The sequence below is a fragment of the Camelina sativa genome, chromosome 11, assembly GCF_000633955.1.
Source record: "Camelina sativa cultivar DH55 chromosome 11, Cs, whole genome shotgun sequence".
Classification (NCBI taxonomy): Eukaryota; Viridiplantae; Streptophyta; class Magnoliopsida; order Brassicales; family Brassicaceae; genus Camelina; species Camelina sativa.
In genome coordinates, this window is record NC_025695.1 from 4,170,922 (window position 1) to 4,188,044 (window position 17,123).

At 38.5% G+C, this 17,123-nt stretch overlaps 4 protein-coding genes and 1 non-coding gene across 6 annotated transcripts; 3 read left to right on the forward strand and 2 right to left on the reverse strand.

Annotated features, from left to right (window-relative positions):
- TRNAS-CGA lies at positions 288 to 369 on the reverse strand. The gene has a single exon. It is a non-coding gene; the product is annotated as a tRNA-Ser (tRNA).
- LOC104721550 (TOM1-like protein 2) lies at positions 716 to 5,902 on the reverse strand. Of its 2 annotated transcripts, none has more exons than XM_010439557.2 (10): positions 5,578 to 5,902; positions 4,935 to 5,013; positions 4,529 to 4,627; positions 4,322 to 4,435; positions 3,946 to 4,106; positions 3,666 to 3,747; positions 3,387 to 3,472; positions 2,678 to 2,875; positions 1,897 to 2,351; positions 716 to 1,748 (listed from the first exon to the last, which is right to left on the reverse strand). In XM_010439557.2, the coding sequence occupies exons 1-10, from the start codon at positions 5,676 to 5,678 to the stop codon at positions 1,084 to 1,086; spliced, it is 2,040 nt and encodes a 679-aa protein (XP_010437859.1). In that variant the 5' UTR covers positions 5,679 to 5,902; the 3' UTR covers positions 716 to 1,083. The 2 variants fall into 2 exon arrangements, with proteins under 2 accessions (XP_010437859.1, XP_010437858.1); XM_010439556.2 differs by having other exon boundaries at positions 716 to 1,751.
- LOC104721552 lies at positions 6,704 to 9,109 on the forward strand. Its single transcript, XM_010439559.2, has 3 exons — positions 6,704 to 7,261; positions 8,004 to 8,084; positions 8,263 to 9,109. Exons 1-3 carry the CDS (start codon positions 6,886 to 6,888, stop codon positions 8,682 to 8,684), a joined length of 879 nt encoding a protein of 292 aa, XP_010437861.1. The 5' UTR covers positions 6,704 to 6,885; the 3' UTR covers positions 8,685 to 9,109.
- LOC109127490 lies at positions 11,363 to 12,420 on the forward strand. The gene is made up of 2 exons (XM_019232338.1): positions 11,363 to 11,488; positions 11,656 to 12,420. Exon 2 carries the CDS (start codon positions 11,663 to 11,665, stop codon positions 12,242 to 12,244), a length of 582 nt encoding a protein of 193 aa, XP_019087883.1. The 5' UTR covers positions 11,363 to 11,488; positions 11,656 to 11,662; the 3' UTR covers positions 12,245 to 12,420.
- On the forward strand, positions 13,592 to 17,060 carry LOC104721551 (nuclear pore complex protein NUP155-like). The gene is made up of 7 exons (XM_010439558.2): positions 13,592 to 13,924; positions 14,013 to 14,173; positions 14,277 to 14,403; positions 14,502 to 14,764; positions 14,957 to 16,397; positions 16,493 to 16,699; positions 16,784 to 17,060. Exons 1-7 carry the CDS (start codon positions 13,763 to 13,765, stop codon positions 16,865 to 16,867), a joined length of 2,445 nt encoding a protein of 814 aa, XP_010437860.1. The 5' UTR covers positions 13,592 to 13,762; the 3' UTR covers positions 16,868 to 17,060.

A 17,123-nucleotide genomic window follows, 5' to 3' on the forward strand; every position in this document is an offset into this window, starting at 1 on the left:
TAAATTTTAGTTTTATTATACTTAATTTCTTACACTAATTGATCCATCGTTAACCATATTTGTACATACATGTAACATGTGGTCATTTAAAAAAAAAAACAGTAGTGAATCTCAACAATTTTAATTATAGATTCCGGGAAAGAATTATAAACAGTAGTGAATTCCAAATTTTTTAATTGATTATGTATAGACTGGCACACAAACAACATATATAAGAAATAATAAACTACTATGTATACAGAATAGAATATGTATTATTACCGTAAATTGTCATAAAATAAAATTTTCGTCAACAGCAGGATTCGAACCTGCGCGGGCAAAGCCCAATTGATTTCGAGTCAATCTCCTTAACCACTCGGACATATTGACGATTTGGTAATTGAGCTATTATTTTATTTAAGTATCTCGCTATGACTTATTACCTAGAGACATAGGATACACACCTACTCATACAAGCTAGGCTAAAAGTGCGTTTTGATTTTTAATTCTAGACTCAGATTTATGTTTGTTTGTTGTTGAACTTTAAAAACAAAACGGTACTTGCTACTTTTTATGTAATTGACAACATCCACTGATTAGGACGTCATCGCGAGTGAAGTGAGATTATACAGTGCAAGCATAGTTAGACATTTTCATGTCTCCATAGATAAAGACATGAGAGTCGTATTCAGATACAAAGAACATAACATCCTTTAGTAAATTTAAGAACCCTGCATGACTCTTCAACTGATATCAAACTTTATTGCCAATGGAAAACAAATAAAAAAGGGTCTGAAAACACAAATGACATTAAAAGGTCCTAAAATAGAATCCCGAGACAAACCCAAATCGATGAGTTGACAACAAAAGATTTTCCAGTTTTCTTTCTCTACAAGAAATATACAAATCCATTACGGTCATAATCAACGGTAATTATAAGGAAGAAGATATCATATATATATATATATATATATATCTATGCGTCTCCCACAAGGGTAAAATCAATGATGATGATAGCTCAAATAAGAGAAGAAAGAGAGTTAGCTGTGTAAATAAAATAGAGGATAGAGGAGATGAGTACTTAGAAATGACGGAGTATTTTTTTCAGATGGTACCAGCTCTTCCGGAAGTCGGTTTTGTAGGCTTGAATTTGGAGATGTCAACGAGATCCCCAAATAGCTTGTCCTCTGGTTTATTCTTAGGTTTCATAGGAGGCAGATAAGATGTGGTAGATGTCGATGATGGTACCTGATGCGAAGTCTGGTCTCTGATGGACAAACCATACATTTGCTGGTCCAGATATGGGCTGCTTCCTTGTTGCTGTTGATTATAGCCATACCCGTATCCTCCCATTTGGTTTCCATACGCTTGTTGCTGTTGTTGTTGTTGATGTTGCTGTTGGGCATAGAATTGAGCCATCATCATCTGCTGCTGCTGCTGTTGTGGTGGATAGCCTTGTCCTTGAGCCTGAATGGGTTGGTTTGGCATGTACATACCGCCTTGTGGCATTTGAGCATACGGACTGTTGTTGTTAACAGGTTGGCCAGCTTGAGGCATTTGACCATATGGACTGTTGTTGTTAACTGGTTGGCCGGTCTGGGGCATCTGAGGATATGAATTGTTGTTGTTAACCGGTTGAGCATGTGTGAAGGGAGCCTGTGCCGGATGCATTTGAGAAGAAAACAGACTCCCTGACTCCGCAGTGGGACTAAAGTCTTGGTGCTGAGCTTCCCATGGCGGTGGTGGAAATGCCATACTGTCTTGGGCATCTTCTTCACATTACATAATCACCACAAAAATAACAAATAAGGATTATTATGTATGAGACGCACTCAATCCAAAAGAGTGAAACGCTTTCACGTTGTTCAACATATGTCTTAAAAGTTAAAATTTGTACTTTAAACTCAGATATATTACCGTAAGAGGGCTGGTGTGGCTGTTGAAACTGCTGGGGTTGAGCAGGCTGATTGCTCCACGGAGAAGAGGCTCCTTGCCCGTATGATGGCTGCTCAAATTGTTGATAACCCATTTGAGGAGAAAATCCATTGGATTGTTGTAATCCAGCTTCTCCAGCTTGGCTATTTGGTTGCTGGTGCGGTTGAGGATTCAAAGGACTACTCTGGGGAGCTGGATTGCCAGTTGGTGCAGTTGCAGGACTTGGATTATTAGTATTGTCTGAGAACATATCAATAAGGGCAAGTGCATTTTGATCTGATGCAACAGGACTTGCTGGTTGAGGTGGTCCAACAGGAACAAGGGCGAGATCATCGCCACTGAGGAGATCTATTTTAGAATTGGCTGGACCATTAGTTACAGGTGGTGCAGGGAGGGCCAACTGATTTAAAACCCCGTTACCAGAGCTTGATGTAGCCCTGTAAAAATGTTGGACATAGTACAAATCAATAGCTATGTAATAAGACATAAGAATTTTTACCAGGTCACTTGGTCCAAAACCCCAGTTCTTACTTGGTAAGATAAGAGACAAATCAACACCGTTTATATGAAAATGATTATACTGTTACTCTGAAATTCATAAGTAACTTTTCGTTTTCACATCTAGATTGTAATAGTTTTGATGTGTAAGCCATATATCAGGCTCAAGCTTGCAGCTAAGATTGGTAACCCATATCCAAAAATAGGTGATTTGATTTTATCCAACATTCTTGGATGCATAACTATCAAGTTTGGTCTAACGTACCCGTTTGCCTGACTACTGCTGTCACCAGTATCAATAAGTGGACCATCAACATCTACTAGAGATTTTCCAGTCTCGGACTTGGGCTTCTCAATTTGAGCAGAAGTGCCAGGTAATCCAGAAGCGATTGCTTCATAACTGGTTAAGACACGCTGCAAGTCATCATTCAAAGCGAGACCTTGACATAACAAACCCTCGTCCCTGAAAAAGAAAATTGCATGGTAAATAAGCTTAATATCAAATCTCATCAAATGGATTAAGTACGAGTCTGCGATAATTCTTAATGAAGTTATCTCCCCACTCTCTTACATAAGAAACCATAACCCACACAAAACGTGAGTACTACACCAATGGCCCAATCTCGCTTTCAATCTAATACATACAGCTTAACCAGCTAGAACCCATGGTTAATCCACAGTTGCTTCTATTACTTAGGACACCTGGAGTCTGTGGGCCTCTAAAAACACAATATCTGTGCCTCTTCAGAAAGTAATTGAATTACCATAGAAGTTTACGTACATAAAATTGCCTGGTGTAATATACGCATGCATAAAAACCAATCATTCGCAGCTTAATCTAGTAGTTATTTGTATGCATATTACAAAATGAGAATATAAAAAGAGATCTTATCGCACTCCAAGCATTATAACTTATATGAGATATGAAGAGAGATAACTAAATAGAATCAGAGAGGAAATTAAAGAGCTCTTACGAAGTTGAGTTGACTAGGTGTACCACTCTTTGTTTGTACGTACGACACTGCTCCACCAAATCAACCATCACCTCCTGTTTGAGATCCTGAATAAATCCAAAAAATGAGCGGAATTATCATCCTGAGATACGTACAAAACAAAATAATTAAATCCCACAATTGCAATGCCCAAGAAGAATTCAGAAAATGTTCCTCTTATTTTAGTTTATTTTGCATATAGGATATAGTCAACACTTGCAAACAGATAGTTAAAAACACTTTGCAACTAAATCGTGGTACCTCCTTGTTTCCAGGCTCTAATGCACTCAGCATTTCTGCAAGCACATCCATGATACCTTTTGCATTTTGAATCTCCGACAAACTGAAAATGAATTTGACATGCAACAGAATAAAATTTTGAGAAACAATACTGAGCAACAAAGGCATACATATACGTCCTAAATAAAACAAGCATATAGACGCAAAGTCAACAAAGGCATACATACATGTCTAAAATTCTATGACTTTGTTAAAAATTTATTTAACTTAAAACAACGGAGTTGCAACAGAAGATATCTACCTTAAAGTCGGGAATTCTGGCTCTGCTGAAGGTTCAGGCACATCATTACCAGGTCCAGCATTACGAAGATTTGGAGGGTAAGACGTCAACGGTTGTGTTTGTGGAGGTGTGAACACAGGGGCAGATCTCTCTGATCTCTGAGGGAAAACAGCCCCAGCGCGCTGAAAAGGACATGAGTAAGCACTGGTGGTTAAGGCAAGAGTAGTGGAAGATTTCTAACAGAACTCACAAGAAGATCAAAGAAGAATATAGTATGACACATATTTAAATTTCAGCATGAGACATCTGGACATCCAGAGTCAGAAACAATACTCTACTGGAGGAAAAAATCGAAACCCAGAAAAACTATATCAAACGACAGTTTATTTAGACGTACCAACAATTCCTGGTATCCTGCATAGTATTGTGGATATCTTGCCCTAGGGCCACCAAAGGCCTCTTGCCATGTATCGATAAGGACCAGAATCTTCTCTTTGACATGAAAGTCCGGCTATATGCATCAGAAAAATTTGGATCAGAGAGAGGGAGAAAGAAAGATAAGAGTTAATTATTCCCAACAAGACCAATTTGGAAGGACCCTTACCTTCTTCTTAACTATCCGGACCATTTCATGAATAACACCTTTCTCAGCCACATGCATATGAACCATGTCACCACAGTTCTTCACTATTGTCTCAAGCAGCTAGAACAATATATGCATGATGAGTAAATATAATATAATTACAAGTCAATCGAGAAAGATGAGATTACGTGAAAATAATGAATCAGCATATCATTCTTGTTAGGAAACTTTGTGAGACATAATATCCTCATCTTGTACATTAGTATCATGAAAAAGTAATCTCTGCTCATGTCAACCTCAACTGATAAAGAGAAGACTGACAAAAGCATTTTGAATTTGAAACTAGATGCGTAACTAAACGTTCAGGCTATCAATGAAGTAACCACAAAGGAATAGAAAAAAAGGAGACAGTAATCTGGGAGCTCACAGTTAAGGCAAGAAGTTGAGCTTTCGGATTCCTGCTCCCAATCCGTTTTTTAATGCCTTTCACAACATCTTTTGCTTGCCTGCGGAACAGTAACCAGTTTCAAATATCAGGTAGTATAAAAACTGGAATCTGATTCTTCCAATCAAAAAGCATGTAAAGGAAATAACATCCCAGCATTAAGAACAAAGCCCTAACAAAGATGACTACATGTTGTTTCTATGAGCTACTGCAACTCTAGTCAGCTGCTAACCCAAAACCGTGTCGACTTTAAGATTCATCAATTGAACCCGACAAACAAGCACATCAACAAAAAGACACTTGACCCCTAATAAAACCTATCTCTTTCTCTAGAACCTAAACCAAAATTGGGCAAACAGTAGGCCAACAAAAGTAATCCAATTGCTCCAATGAAACATGGAACTATCAATAACTATGGTATCTCTACTTCTCCAGCAAAGACAAAGGGAAAAACAGAAAAAAAATACGAAATTTGATATCTATCTTAGTATGTGTAAACTCTCTTAACTGAGCCCATAAATTCAAATCGATTTTTCAATAGCGACTAATCGAGAACTTAAAAAAAAGGGAGGAGATAAAGGAAAAAATCAAAATCAAAATCGGAAGGGAGTAGAGGGAAACATACGCTGGATCGCTATTGAGCATATCACAGATCTCAAGGTTCATAGCCCAATCAGGCCCGATCAGCATCTCGCTCGTCGCTCTCTCCACCATAGCGTTAACCATCTTCGCTTTTGACCCAAACAAATTAAAAAAAAAAAACTTGTAGATGGGAAGAAAGAGAAAAGAGACGAATATTCAAAATCTCAGGCGGGGAAAGAAGCAGCCGGCTGTAAAGATCACGCAAAAAGAGATTACTCCGGCGAAGAATCTCTCCCCCCTCAGGAATTCACGCCCACCCTTCTCTCTCTCTCTTCTCTCGAAGTAAATTGTTTTTTTTTTCCCTTTTTCCTCTATTATTAATTTTCCCGGAATGTTTTTATTATTATTATTATTATTATTTTCTGTTCTTCAGATGATCATCAGATCATTTAATTAATATATATTTTCACGAAATTAGCAAACAACCAAAAAAAACGGAAAAACAAATTAGTCGAATATATCTTTTCCAGAAGGTCCACTGGAAGATCGCCACGTGTGCATCTCTTTGTGTTTCGATGCTTTTCATCGGACCGTTGATTTAACCCACCAATAAATCCGACGGTTATCTTATCAGTTATATATATTCTTTTGGTTTTTGGGAGTTAAATATAGTAATGTGATCCAAATCAAATTAATTTATTTTTTGACCGCCAAATCTAATTAATTAATTGAGTTAGATTTTGACAAGAAGATGAAATAGTATACTATGTTTGCTACTAAAATACTAAAAAGTTATGAAACCGTTAATTAAGTCCACATCTTGCAAAATTCATTATCAATTTACCTTTTTTTGTGGTGAGTGGTGTGATACATACCTAAACCAACTTTGCCACACATCATCTATATTACTCTATTGAGTTTTCAATTTTTTTTATCACCTTTTCTATGTTGGGTGTATTCATCCACTTGCATAATTTATGCATAGAGAGTGTTGATTCTACGTTATTTAGCTTGAACTCTAAATTAGTAATTAGGACTCTATTATTAGGAAAACCATACTCTATGATTATGGTCTAATTGAGCGGGATTTGGTTTAATCCGCACTCTGAAAACTATTGGGGTCAAATCTGTAATTATACGGAAGTTATATCTATCCAACTCTTTTACACGCGCCTAATTGTTTCTGCCTTCTTCTTCCTCATTTCCCAATTGTGATCTAGGGTTCCTCATCAAATTCGAAAAAACCCTATTTTGATAAATCTTCGGCAATCACTGAAATCAGTGTAGTGAAAAGGGTCTCAATTGATTGTGGATTAGGAGGTTTTTTTGTGTGTGTGAGTGTGTTTCTTCAATGGCGATCATTGGAGACGCGTTGCGTCAAGCGTTTATGCCAAAGGAAGAGTACGAGAGCCTTAGGGAAGAAGATAGAGCCTGGATTAAGCTTCAGAGGCCGACATTAGTGTCGATCGTGGCTTTCCTTTGCTTTGTCATCTTCACTTGCACCATCGTCAGCTTGAAAATTGTATTTCCTTCGAATGTTCTAAAGCGGCCATTTTGCAGCGATGTCAAGCTACAGCCTTTGCCTATGTATGGGAAAGCTCGTGACTCCGATCTGTTTCCCGGTGCTTTTTACTTGACGGATCAAGAAACTGTCGATTACTACTGGATGGTCGTTTTTGTTCCCTCCACCATTATCTTCCTTGTATCGTCTGTTTATCTTGTAGCAGGTGAGTGTCAATTCTGTAGCTTCTGTTTTTTATATCTCCACAGTTGGGCTTGCGTTTGTGTTTTTGTTTACTGATTACATTTGGTGATGTACAATGCTCAGTTCTGAGTGGATTTATGCTAGATATCTCTTGACGTTTAGCACATTTTGGCCTGATTGTTTTTTAGTTTGGTGAGGTGAAGTATTGCCAGAGAGGGTTGATTGATCGATGTGTCTTCAAAACCAGAATGCTTGTTGCTAGGTTTAGTTCAATATATATCATTCGTTTTGATTGAAACCACTATATGGTGACAAGTCTAGTTCTGTGTTGGTTCAAGTTTTTCAGGGTTTAGGGGTCAGAGCCATAGAGCAAGTTGTGAACTTTGTGAAACTCAGTTAATTCCTCTGCTAGATTTTGTTAGATTAGATTTTTATTTGGAAGAAAATTGGTGGATCTGATATATTACCTTTATAGCTTTCTGTCTCCACATTGTCCAAAGTTTTGAGCGTTCTTAGCTTTCAGTTGAACGATAAGAGAGATTTATCAAAGTGAGCCGGCTTTGTTACCACCAGAATTTGATTGTGCCAAATAAATGGAACTTCTTGAGTCGAGCCCCATCTATTATCTCTTTTCATTTTTTTCCTTCAAGATGATGGGTCAACCTCTCTACAATATCTCGTTTGTGTTGCCTTTTGTTACTCTTTTCATAAACATGTGGTATGTCTTCTTCTTATATTCTCATTGTATTGTTGCAATACTGCAGGAATTTTTGTGGCTTATTCTGCTCCTCACCGTCATGGGTTTCTTAAAGTAGTTGAAAATAATTACTGTGCTTCAAGAAGAGGTATACTCCGTTCTTAGCTTTCCATATGTGTGTTCTGTACTTCCATCCTTTTTAATGCCAGACTTTATCTTCTAAGATTTATGTATAATTCCATTTCATCTGCTATCAGTTACAATGTTTCCACCTTTGTGAATCTTTATGTTTTTGATTTTATGTATCTTTTCTATTAAATCCACAGGTGGGGTTCGTTGTCTGTCAATTCTGAACATTGTTTTTGCTATCATCTATGGTCTCCTTGCTGTATTCCTCGGCTCAAGCCTTCTGACACTAGGAAGCAGCTGTTCTGTGCCATTGTTTTGGTGCTACGAGATTTCTTCATGGGGTTTGGTAATCTTGTACGCTGGAACTGCTTTCTTCCTTAGAAGAAGAGCTGCTTTGATTATTGACGAAGGAGAGTTTGGGAACAGAAATGATCAGGGCTTGGAGATGCTCGAAGCTAATCCTTTGGAATTCACACCAGACGTTGAGAGACGGGTGAACGAGGGGTTCAAAGCATGGATGGGACCATCTTTATTATCATCTGATGAAGAAGACGAACCCGAGTTCTACAATGAAGTGCCCAATGTAACTAATACTCTATTAAGCAGGCAAAGATCTTAACTCTTGAAAAGAAGAATTTGGTATGATGACACTTTCGTAAACCTCCAAAGATGGTTGCTTCAGAGATTGGGCTCACCAAATTGTTGCCTCAGTGATACTCGGGGTTTCTTTCATGTCTCTGCTTTCTGCTGATGTTGTTTATGGATGGATCATGAGAAGATTTGGATTCGGAAGATAAATCAGAGGGGTTAGGACTTAGGATTGTTGCGGCTGTAGTCTTGTAGATGTACATACAGTCGATCATCAAGACTAGGTTTGGTTCTTTCTTTTAAGCAGTTCATGACCGGTTTTGATTGTTTACATTGTTTATTTTCGGAGTCTTGGGTTTGGAGTATAGGCCTAACTATACATTTTGTCGGTTCACCTTCACATGAACATTAATCGCAGTATAAATAAATTATTACCATAAACTCTCCAAGTCGTCCTATAGAATCCGTGTATCCACAATAGTTGATGTTATGCTATTAAAACCTGGATGGTTATTATCGGTTACGTTATTATCTGTAAAAAGTTGAAGTATTCTTTCTCTCTTGCAGTTTGATATAAACTCGGGAAGAGTTTCATTGCCCATTTTGATGAAAAAAATCTCATTTCCTCTGAGTGTATGTAGCTGGATGTACGTAAGTGCCTGCTACTTTCAACGGATTTGACCTATCAGTTCATGGTTTTCACATTGTTTCTGATCTTGGATTCGACTGGATAATTGGAAGGGGAACGCATTTAGATATTTTCACAAGACTGATTCCCTCGGGAGAGTCCAGCGATGCCAGAGCGTATGAGGACGGCTTGTTTTGATGAGTTTTAAGGTCCCTTTTGTAAGTTCAGATTTCTGCCCTAAACTCTCAGTGTTTGAGCTTTTTAACTTCATCAGAGGGGGGCAAATGTTAATTTGATCATATCTATTGTAAGCCAGACAGAATCAGAGGCTGGCCAGAAACTCGTCTTTGGACGACTTTTGGCTTGAGTTGCTCCATTTTCTTGGGCGACCTTCTACTCCACCGTTGGGAGGTACTAGTCTCCAGTGGAGTTTCTACTCTGCCGTCAGCTGGGGTTTTTTAGACGATGTATTCTGTTGGTGTTTGGAGACTGCTATACTGTTACAATCTTGTCTTTGTAAATAAAGACCCACACCCAGTTTCACGCTTTGTTTACACCTCTTCTTCTTGGACAATGGCTAATCGGTTATCCAGACAAGAGCAAGCCAAATGGGTGGCGAACCTGGAAAGAGCTCGTCAACGCTCACCAGTCAGAATCCCCGACTGTGACAACCAAGACCTCATCTTGATGAACAAACTAACGCTGGTAGGCCGAGTCACAAATAGTAGAATTCAGAATGCTAAGGCTCTGGTTAACTACATGGTTCAGTTCTGGAAATTGGAAGGCAGAGTAGCAGGCAGGGACCTTGGACACGGATAGTTCCAGTTTACTTTCAAGACTGAAGAAGTTCTGAGCTGGTCCCCATTCCACTTTAAGCACTGGATGTTCATCCTGCAAAGATGGGAACCGGTCGTTTCGGAAGAGTTTCCATCAAATATCCTTTTCTGGGTTCAACTAAAAGGAGTTCCCCAACAAAACACTACTGGACAGAAAAAGCCCTGAATGCTATTGGAGCGGAAGTGGGCTTAGTGGAGGCAGTGGATACTGAAAAGGTGAGAATTCGGGTGTATATCAATGTGCTACAGCCTATGGAGAAACAGATGCCTATTATCCTTCCATCTGGGGAACAACTCTGGTGGATCTTATGTATGAGAAGTTGGAAGAACACTGTTTCAGATGCTATTCACTATCTCATGAAAGCAAGGAGTGCAGAGTTCAGGGAGGCTATAAGCAGCAGAGAAGAAAGGCCCAGGGATGGGAACCAAAGTAACACCCTCCAAAGACTCGAGGAGATTAAGAGCAGGCAAGCTTACCAAAGGGGATCTCTCTCGTGTTGCGTCCCCACATCGGCATGCCAGTAGAGACAGCTATGCTGCACCTAAACGCCACCAAGACAGATCTCCGGAAAGAAGAAGTACGTATGAATAAGAAAACTAAACTATTCTCACTAAAATTATATCCTTAATAAATTTATTTGTGTATGAAATTTATGTTAAATTGTGTTGAGTAACTTTAATGTAAGGAGTAAAGTGATTAACAAAATAATATAGTAGGGATTAACTGTGAAATATAAAATTATAAGGACAAAAATGTTTAAAAAAAAATAGAAATATAAGGATGAGAATAGTGGATCCTTATATTTGAGGGCAATAACAAAAACCTTAAAATTCAGAGAAGGGACCATTGGGAGAAGGAGAAGAAAATATTTTTTTTTGGTTTGAAAACTTAGATAAATTGAATATTGTATCTTAGAGCTCATGATTGAAGTACAGAAACTCCCTTTTTCGGAGTGAATGTTTGTTTGGTAACAAGTGTTTCCCGCCAGAGTTCAAAGTTTCTCAAAAAGAAAAAATTCAACCCTGAACGACATCGTTTTAAACGCCGTGATGCCACGTCAGCACATTGGACTAAAATGCCGTGTGGATTGGGTGGCTTTATAATGACTTGGCTGAGAGAAGTGGTATATGAGAGAGATCCTCTGATTCTGCTGGAGGGTTTGCTTTACCAAATAGTCCTTTTGCCGTTAAACCCAGACGAAACGCGAAACCGCCATTATCGTTGCTCAACTCGGAGCTCGAAAACACTTTTATCGTCTGCTATAAGATAACATGTAAACGGCGAAGTAAAAGAAAGCGCAAGAATCGGTTCCCCAGCAATCTCATAGGACCTCCTCCAAAACCCCTAGCGAAAAGCTCTTCTCTTTCTGGGTATGGATGATTTTTCTCTCTTGTTTTCTACTGTTGTTGTAGCGATATCAATTAGAAAGATTAACAATATATGGAATTTGTGGAATCTTGTGTAGCAGCATTGATTTTATCATATAGGTTTTGATAAACCTCTCTGACAAGCCCCATTTTTTTTCTTTTTCATATAGGTTTATCATGCCCTTCGAAACGTTTTTAGGACCTTTTTGTACACGAACCAAATTTTCCTTGGGGTTGATGATCGTTTGCCTTCCTCATGGATCTATGTACACGTCGATGCTTCTCTTTGATATTTCAATAGCAAACTTCACAAAAATGGTAGTTGGAGTTGCAGTTATCCAGTGTGGCTTGATGATGTTTCTTACACACGGTCGTGTTTACCACATGGAGAATATTGAGATTGGTGGACCAGCGCATGCAAATTGTCTTTGTCTAGTGAAATCGTTTGGGGCAACAATTACTTTTACCATCTTCACAGCTCTTGATTCGACACTTAAGGAGAAGAATGGCACAGCAACCGTCTTATTCTGCCTCTGTGGGTATGGAAATCTGCTTCTGGTTATGATATTGTTCCGTATAGGAATAGACTATGATATCACAGGGAGTTTTCTGGCTGCATCATGCGGTCTCGTATACGAGCTTACAAGAGATCTTTATGATGTTGCATACCTATTTTTCGCCAACTGGTTATTGGCAGCTCTTAAAGCACTCGTCCTAGAAGGCACATTCCATCCACCTGTTGCTCATGCTCACCCTTGAGCATGAGGGTATTAAAACCTGACAAAGGAACTTCAAGTTGTGCGGTCTTTGTAGATACGGCAGGTGAGAAAGTCTGACAAATAGCGTACCCGAATCGACTTTTTTTTGTTTTTTGGATTTTTGTTTTGCGACTGTGTGAATGTTGAAAGCACCGGAACATGAAAGATATATTTTCTTTTCTTTTCTTTTGGTTTGTGTTTGAGGAAACTGAAAGTGGAAATTAAGAAGCTCTTAAATGTTTGTATCTTTTCGTTCACCAGGTTAGTTATTCCGCATATAAAACATCTTCCCTCTTCTACATAGTACTAAACTCCAACAAATAGGTTGTTTCAATATTTTTATTGGATTGGACTACTCTTCTATACACCCCCAAGCCAAAAAAAAAAACGTTTCAGACGCGTCTTGGCATTTTCTGACTTTGTTTTCATCTATATGTATCGGGCTATCGGCAAACAGGCTTAAAACTTGGTCCCAAAAAAAGAGAGACGAGTAAAGAAATGAGTTACGTTCTTGTTATCATTTAAAACTTGGTACTTAAAACTTGGTATCAAACACAATTTTGTTACGTTCTTGTTATCATTTAAAATGAGTTTGATTATTTAAAAAAGCGCATAAAACTCGCAGTTTCCTCAATAACTCCATTTGTAACGGATGAATAATGGTCACTATATAAGTTTCACAACACAAAAACTGAAATATCTTAAAGATCTACATACTCTCAAGTTTCACAACTCTCTAATTAGACCAATGATGAGATTCCATGACAGTCCAATATTTAATGTTGTGAATTTAGTATTAAATTAATGTAAAGAAAAGCGAGTATACAATATAGATCCTTGTACATTTATATATGATTGTAGTATTATTTTACATATGTTTAATTGAACCACTTCATTATGGGTGTAAATAATAACACATGTAAATTAACTAGACAATATTTTGTAATAATTTGAGATGTAGATTGATTTTCAGTTATTGCATCTTACTCACTTATAAATTATTTTTTTAATAAATAAATATGATCATACAAATGTATCATTTACACAATTTTTTAATTAGTAACGTAATTGGTGCACACAATAGACACAAACATGAGTGAAATATTTTCACATTGCTAAATGAAAAGGGTCAGTTTCATTATTAAATTATGTTGTGAAATGTGAACTATAGTTAATTTAAAAAATAAATAAACCACCTAGTAATGGACTACGAATCAACATAAGCGACAACGATGAGGATAACATGTGAATACTATCCCACGTTAAACCGTGAGGATAACTTTTTTATTATTATAATTTTCCAAATATCATCGTTTCTTTCTAATAATATCATAGTTAGGAACTTTTTCTTTTTGCTCGCAGAGACACTTTTTGATTGGAGCGTGTCTCTTTGCTGTTCCGGCTCTCTTGGTTTGCTTAGGAGCCAAATCAATCTAGGTTTTTGGATTTTTTGCTCCCAAGAACTCCACTAGGATTCTTGGTTCAAACAATTTCGAGTGTTGTTCCTTATACAAATAAGATGTCACGAGTCGAGAGAATTTCGATGCGTGATGTGAAGATCGCGGAACGTTGGATTCGGGAACGCATTAAAGACGAAGCCGCATCGCAGTTCGATCTCCAAGAAGCTCTATTAGCTTCTAGACAAGCTACTCCTCACCCTTACTCGACTCATCCAAAAGAGGTTAGCTAAAGGAACGATTCAGCACCTTGGTATGATTAGATGAGTATCTATAGATATGGATAGAATTTGAGCTTCTTCTTTGTTGTAGTGGCCGCCGTTGATTGAGGTGGGAGAGAATTGGAAATTGCCTCGTGAAGTTCTTGAGAGGTATGATGCAGCCGATGAGGTTTTCTTTGGAAGTTTTCCGGAGATTCAATGTGCTTGGGCAGTTTTAGACAATTCTTTTCTCCTATGGAGTTTTGTGAAAAGGTAAATTTGGTTTTTCCTTTTAGTTACAGGGGAATTTAGAAGCTTGAGATGCCTTCTTTTCGTAGTTGTTGTTGCTCTTTTTTGCTAAATGTATGTCGATTAGGAATGGGCCATGTCATCAGTATAACGTGGAGGAGCATCATATTTGTGCGACTGGTCTAGCCAAATGTAGACCTGGAGTGTTTCGTGAAGAAATTAAATATCTTTTGGTGCTGGCAACTGATGTTGAGGTGACACTTTTTCAGTGGCGCAATCTGTTCACAAATTTATATAGTTTTTGTGTATTGTATCTAATTTTCTCATTAAAACAAACTCCATTTCTCATCAGTTGGTTCTTGTTGGATTGTCCCGCACTAAAGGACCTGATGGTAGAGATCCAAATGCTGAAATTTTAGTAAAGCCTCTGCCTGGCTATACAATCTTATCTGATGGAGTTGCAATGGCATGCGTTACATCTACCAATAATGGGCGCATTTTCATGGCTGGACATGATGCTCACATATATGAGCTGCTATATACAACTGGTACAGGGGCTGATCAACGTTGTCGTAAAGTCTGCCTCACTGCAGGCACAACTAGTATGATCTCGAGGTACTGACATTCCCTGTCTTTTTTTTTCTCTCTCTTTTATCTGTTCTCTATGCTATTTGATTTTGGAATCTGGGATGAACCAAGCTTCTAGCTATCCATTTTGTATCTCTAACTCATGTTCAAAACTATACGAGATACCATATTGTTTCTGATAGTTTGTACAATATTTATCCCAAATTCTGGTTGTTTTAGGTTGGTTCCGCCAAATGTATTCCAGTTTGGAGCTGTAGATCCTGTTGTAGAGATGGTTGTTGATAATGAAAGGCAAATTTGTTATGCCCGCACTGAAGAGATGAAACTTCAAGCATATGTTTTTGGGCCAAATGGGGAAGGCTCTCTTAAGAAGGTGGCGGAAGAAAGGAATCTATTAAATCAGAGGAATGCGAGCCTAGGAATTAGTCAGTCCGCAAGGCCAGGTCGATCTAACAAGCCATCCATAATCAGCATTTCGCCATTGTACATGCCAGAATCGAAATGGTTGCACCTTGTTGCAGCAATGTCAGATGGCAGGAGGATGTATCTTTCCACTTCCTCAAGTGGAACTGGTAGTAGTATTAGCTTCAGTGAGTTCAACAACCACCCTCAGACTCCAAACTGTCTGAAAGTGGTTTCAACTAGGCCATCACCTCTATTAGGGGTCGGTTTTGGAGCAGCAACTATAGCCGGAACAACTCAGAATGAAGACCTCTTGATGAATGTTGAAACAGCAGATTATTTGTTTGGAACTCTTGTTCTTTCAGATGTATCGCCAAATTCTTTGGTTTCGCTTCATGTTGTTAGCAGAGATCCAACCGCGCACTCTCAGGTTGGCAGCAGTTCAGGGCAAAGTTCTCGGGCTTTACGGGAATTTGTGTCCACTCTACCCATCGAAGGCAGTATAGTTTTTGTGACAGATGTACTCCCGTCTTCTGATACTGCCGCTACTGTTCAATCATTATATGCAGAACTTGGTTACTGTGGACTCGAAGTCTCGGGAGAGCCTTATGAAAAGGCATGTGCAAAACTCTGGGCCAGAGGTGATCTTTCGACTCAGCATATTTTGCCAAGGAGAAAGATTGTTGTCCTAACCACCATGTGTGTGATGGAACTGGTTTTGAATCGACCTGTCGATATTTTGAGAAATTTTTTGGAATCCAACCCTCCAAGGTCCCTTATAGAAGATTTTTTCACCCGATTTGGATTAGGCGAAGCAGCTGCCATGTGTATGATGTTGGCTGCCCGGATAATAGATTTTGACGATTCAGTTAGTAATACTGTTTCCGATATAGCAGCTGGCGCGTTTGATGACATGAGTTACGTTGTTCAAGAAGGCAAGCACCCTTTCTCAGCTGCTCACGAAGGGATCTCCCTCTGTACATCAAGATTATTGTTTCCCCTATGGAATCTTTCTGTGATGTCCAAAGAGACCAGTTCTGATGGAATGATTATTTGTCGTCTTTCTACTGGTGCTATGAATGTGCTGGAAAGTAAGATTCGTTCGTTGGAACGATTCTTAAGATCTAGAAGAGACCAGGGAGAGGGGCATTATGGACGTTTTACTAAGAACTTATTTGGAGCATCTTCCAGCAGAAACGAGTCAGCAAATAAAAGACAGCGGTTTCAATATAGTATTCAACGATTGCCTGCCATGGAGGTAAGATTTGTTGAATTATTATAAATCTACTGTTACTTTCCTCCTCTTCAATTGGTCTGTTGTGGAAGTCATTAATTAGTCTTGGCTTCCTGCAGGTGAGGTCCATCGAGTGTACTAGGCAGTTGCTACTCAGATTTGCAGAAGCCCTTGACCTACTCCAATTTCTTTCTCAACATCATGTTGTATTTCAAGGGCTTGAGGCAAGCTTTAGGCAAGCTTTGGTTCGGTTGACATTCGATCAGCTAGTTTGTTCTCAAGATGGTGAGCAAATTGCAACAAGGCTCGTATCTGCTGTGATGGAGGTATCACTCTTTTGACTAGCCTTGGTGTCCTCTTCCTAATTGTTTTGATTCACTAACTTATTTCTGATACTATGGTTGCCCCAGAATTATAATGGCTCGGATGGTGAGGGAAGAGTTGACGATATAAGCAGGAGACTTCGTGATGGTTGTCCAAGTTACTTAAAATAGGCTGTTTACAACAAGAATGACTCAAGTCCTTTCTTCTTCTGATCCATTTATCAAAGGAGATTACATTAACTTGGAGATTGACTCTTGTGGTGGAGTCAATGGTACTGAGCTTTACCCTGATGTCAAATACATGACCGTGAGCGAGTTTATTGATACTCTTTTCTAGAATTATAACCAAATAGCAAAAGGATCACTCCCATTTTTCAGATATCTCTTTACACTTCCAGGACATGTCTGTTTTTTTTTTTTTTTTTTT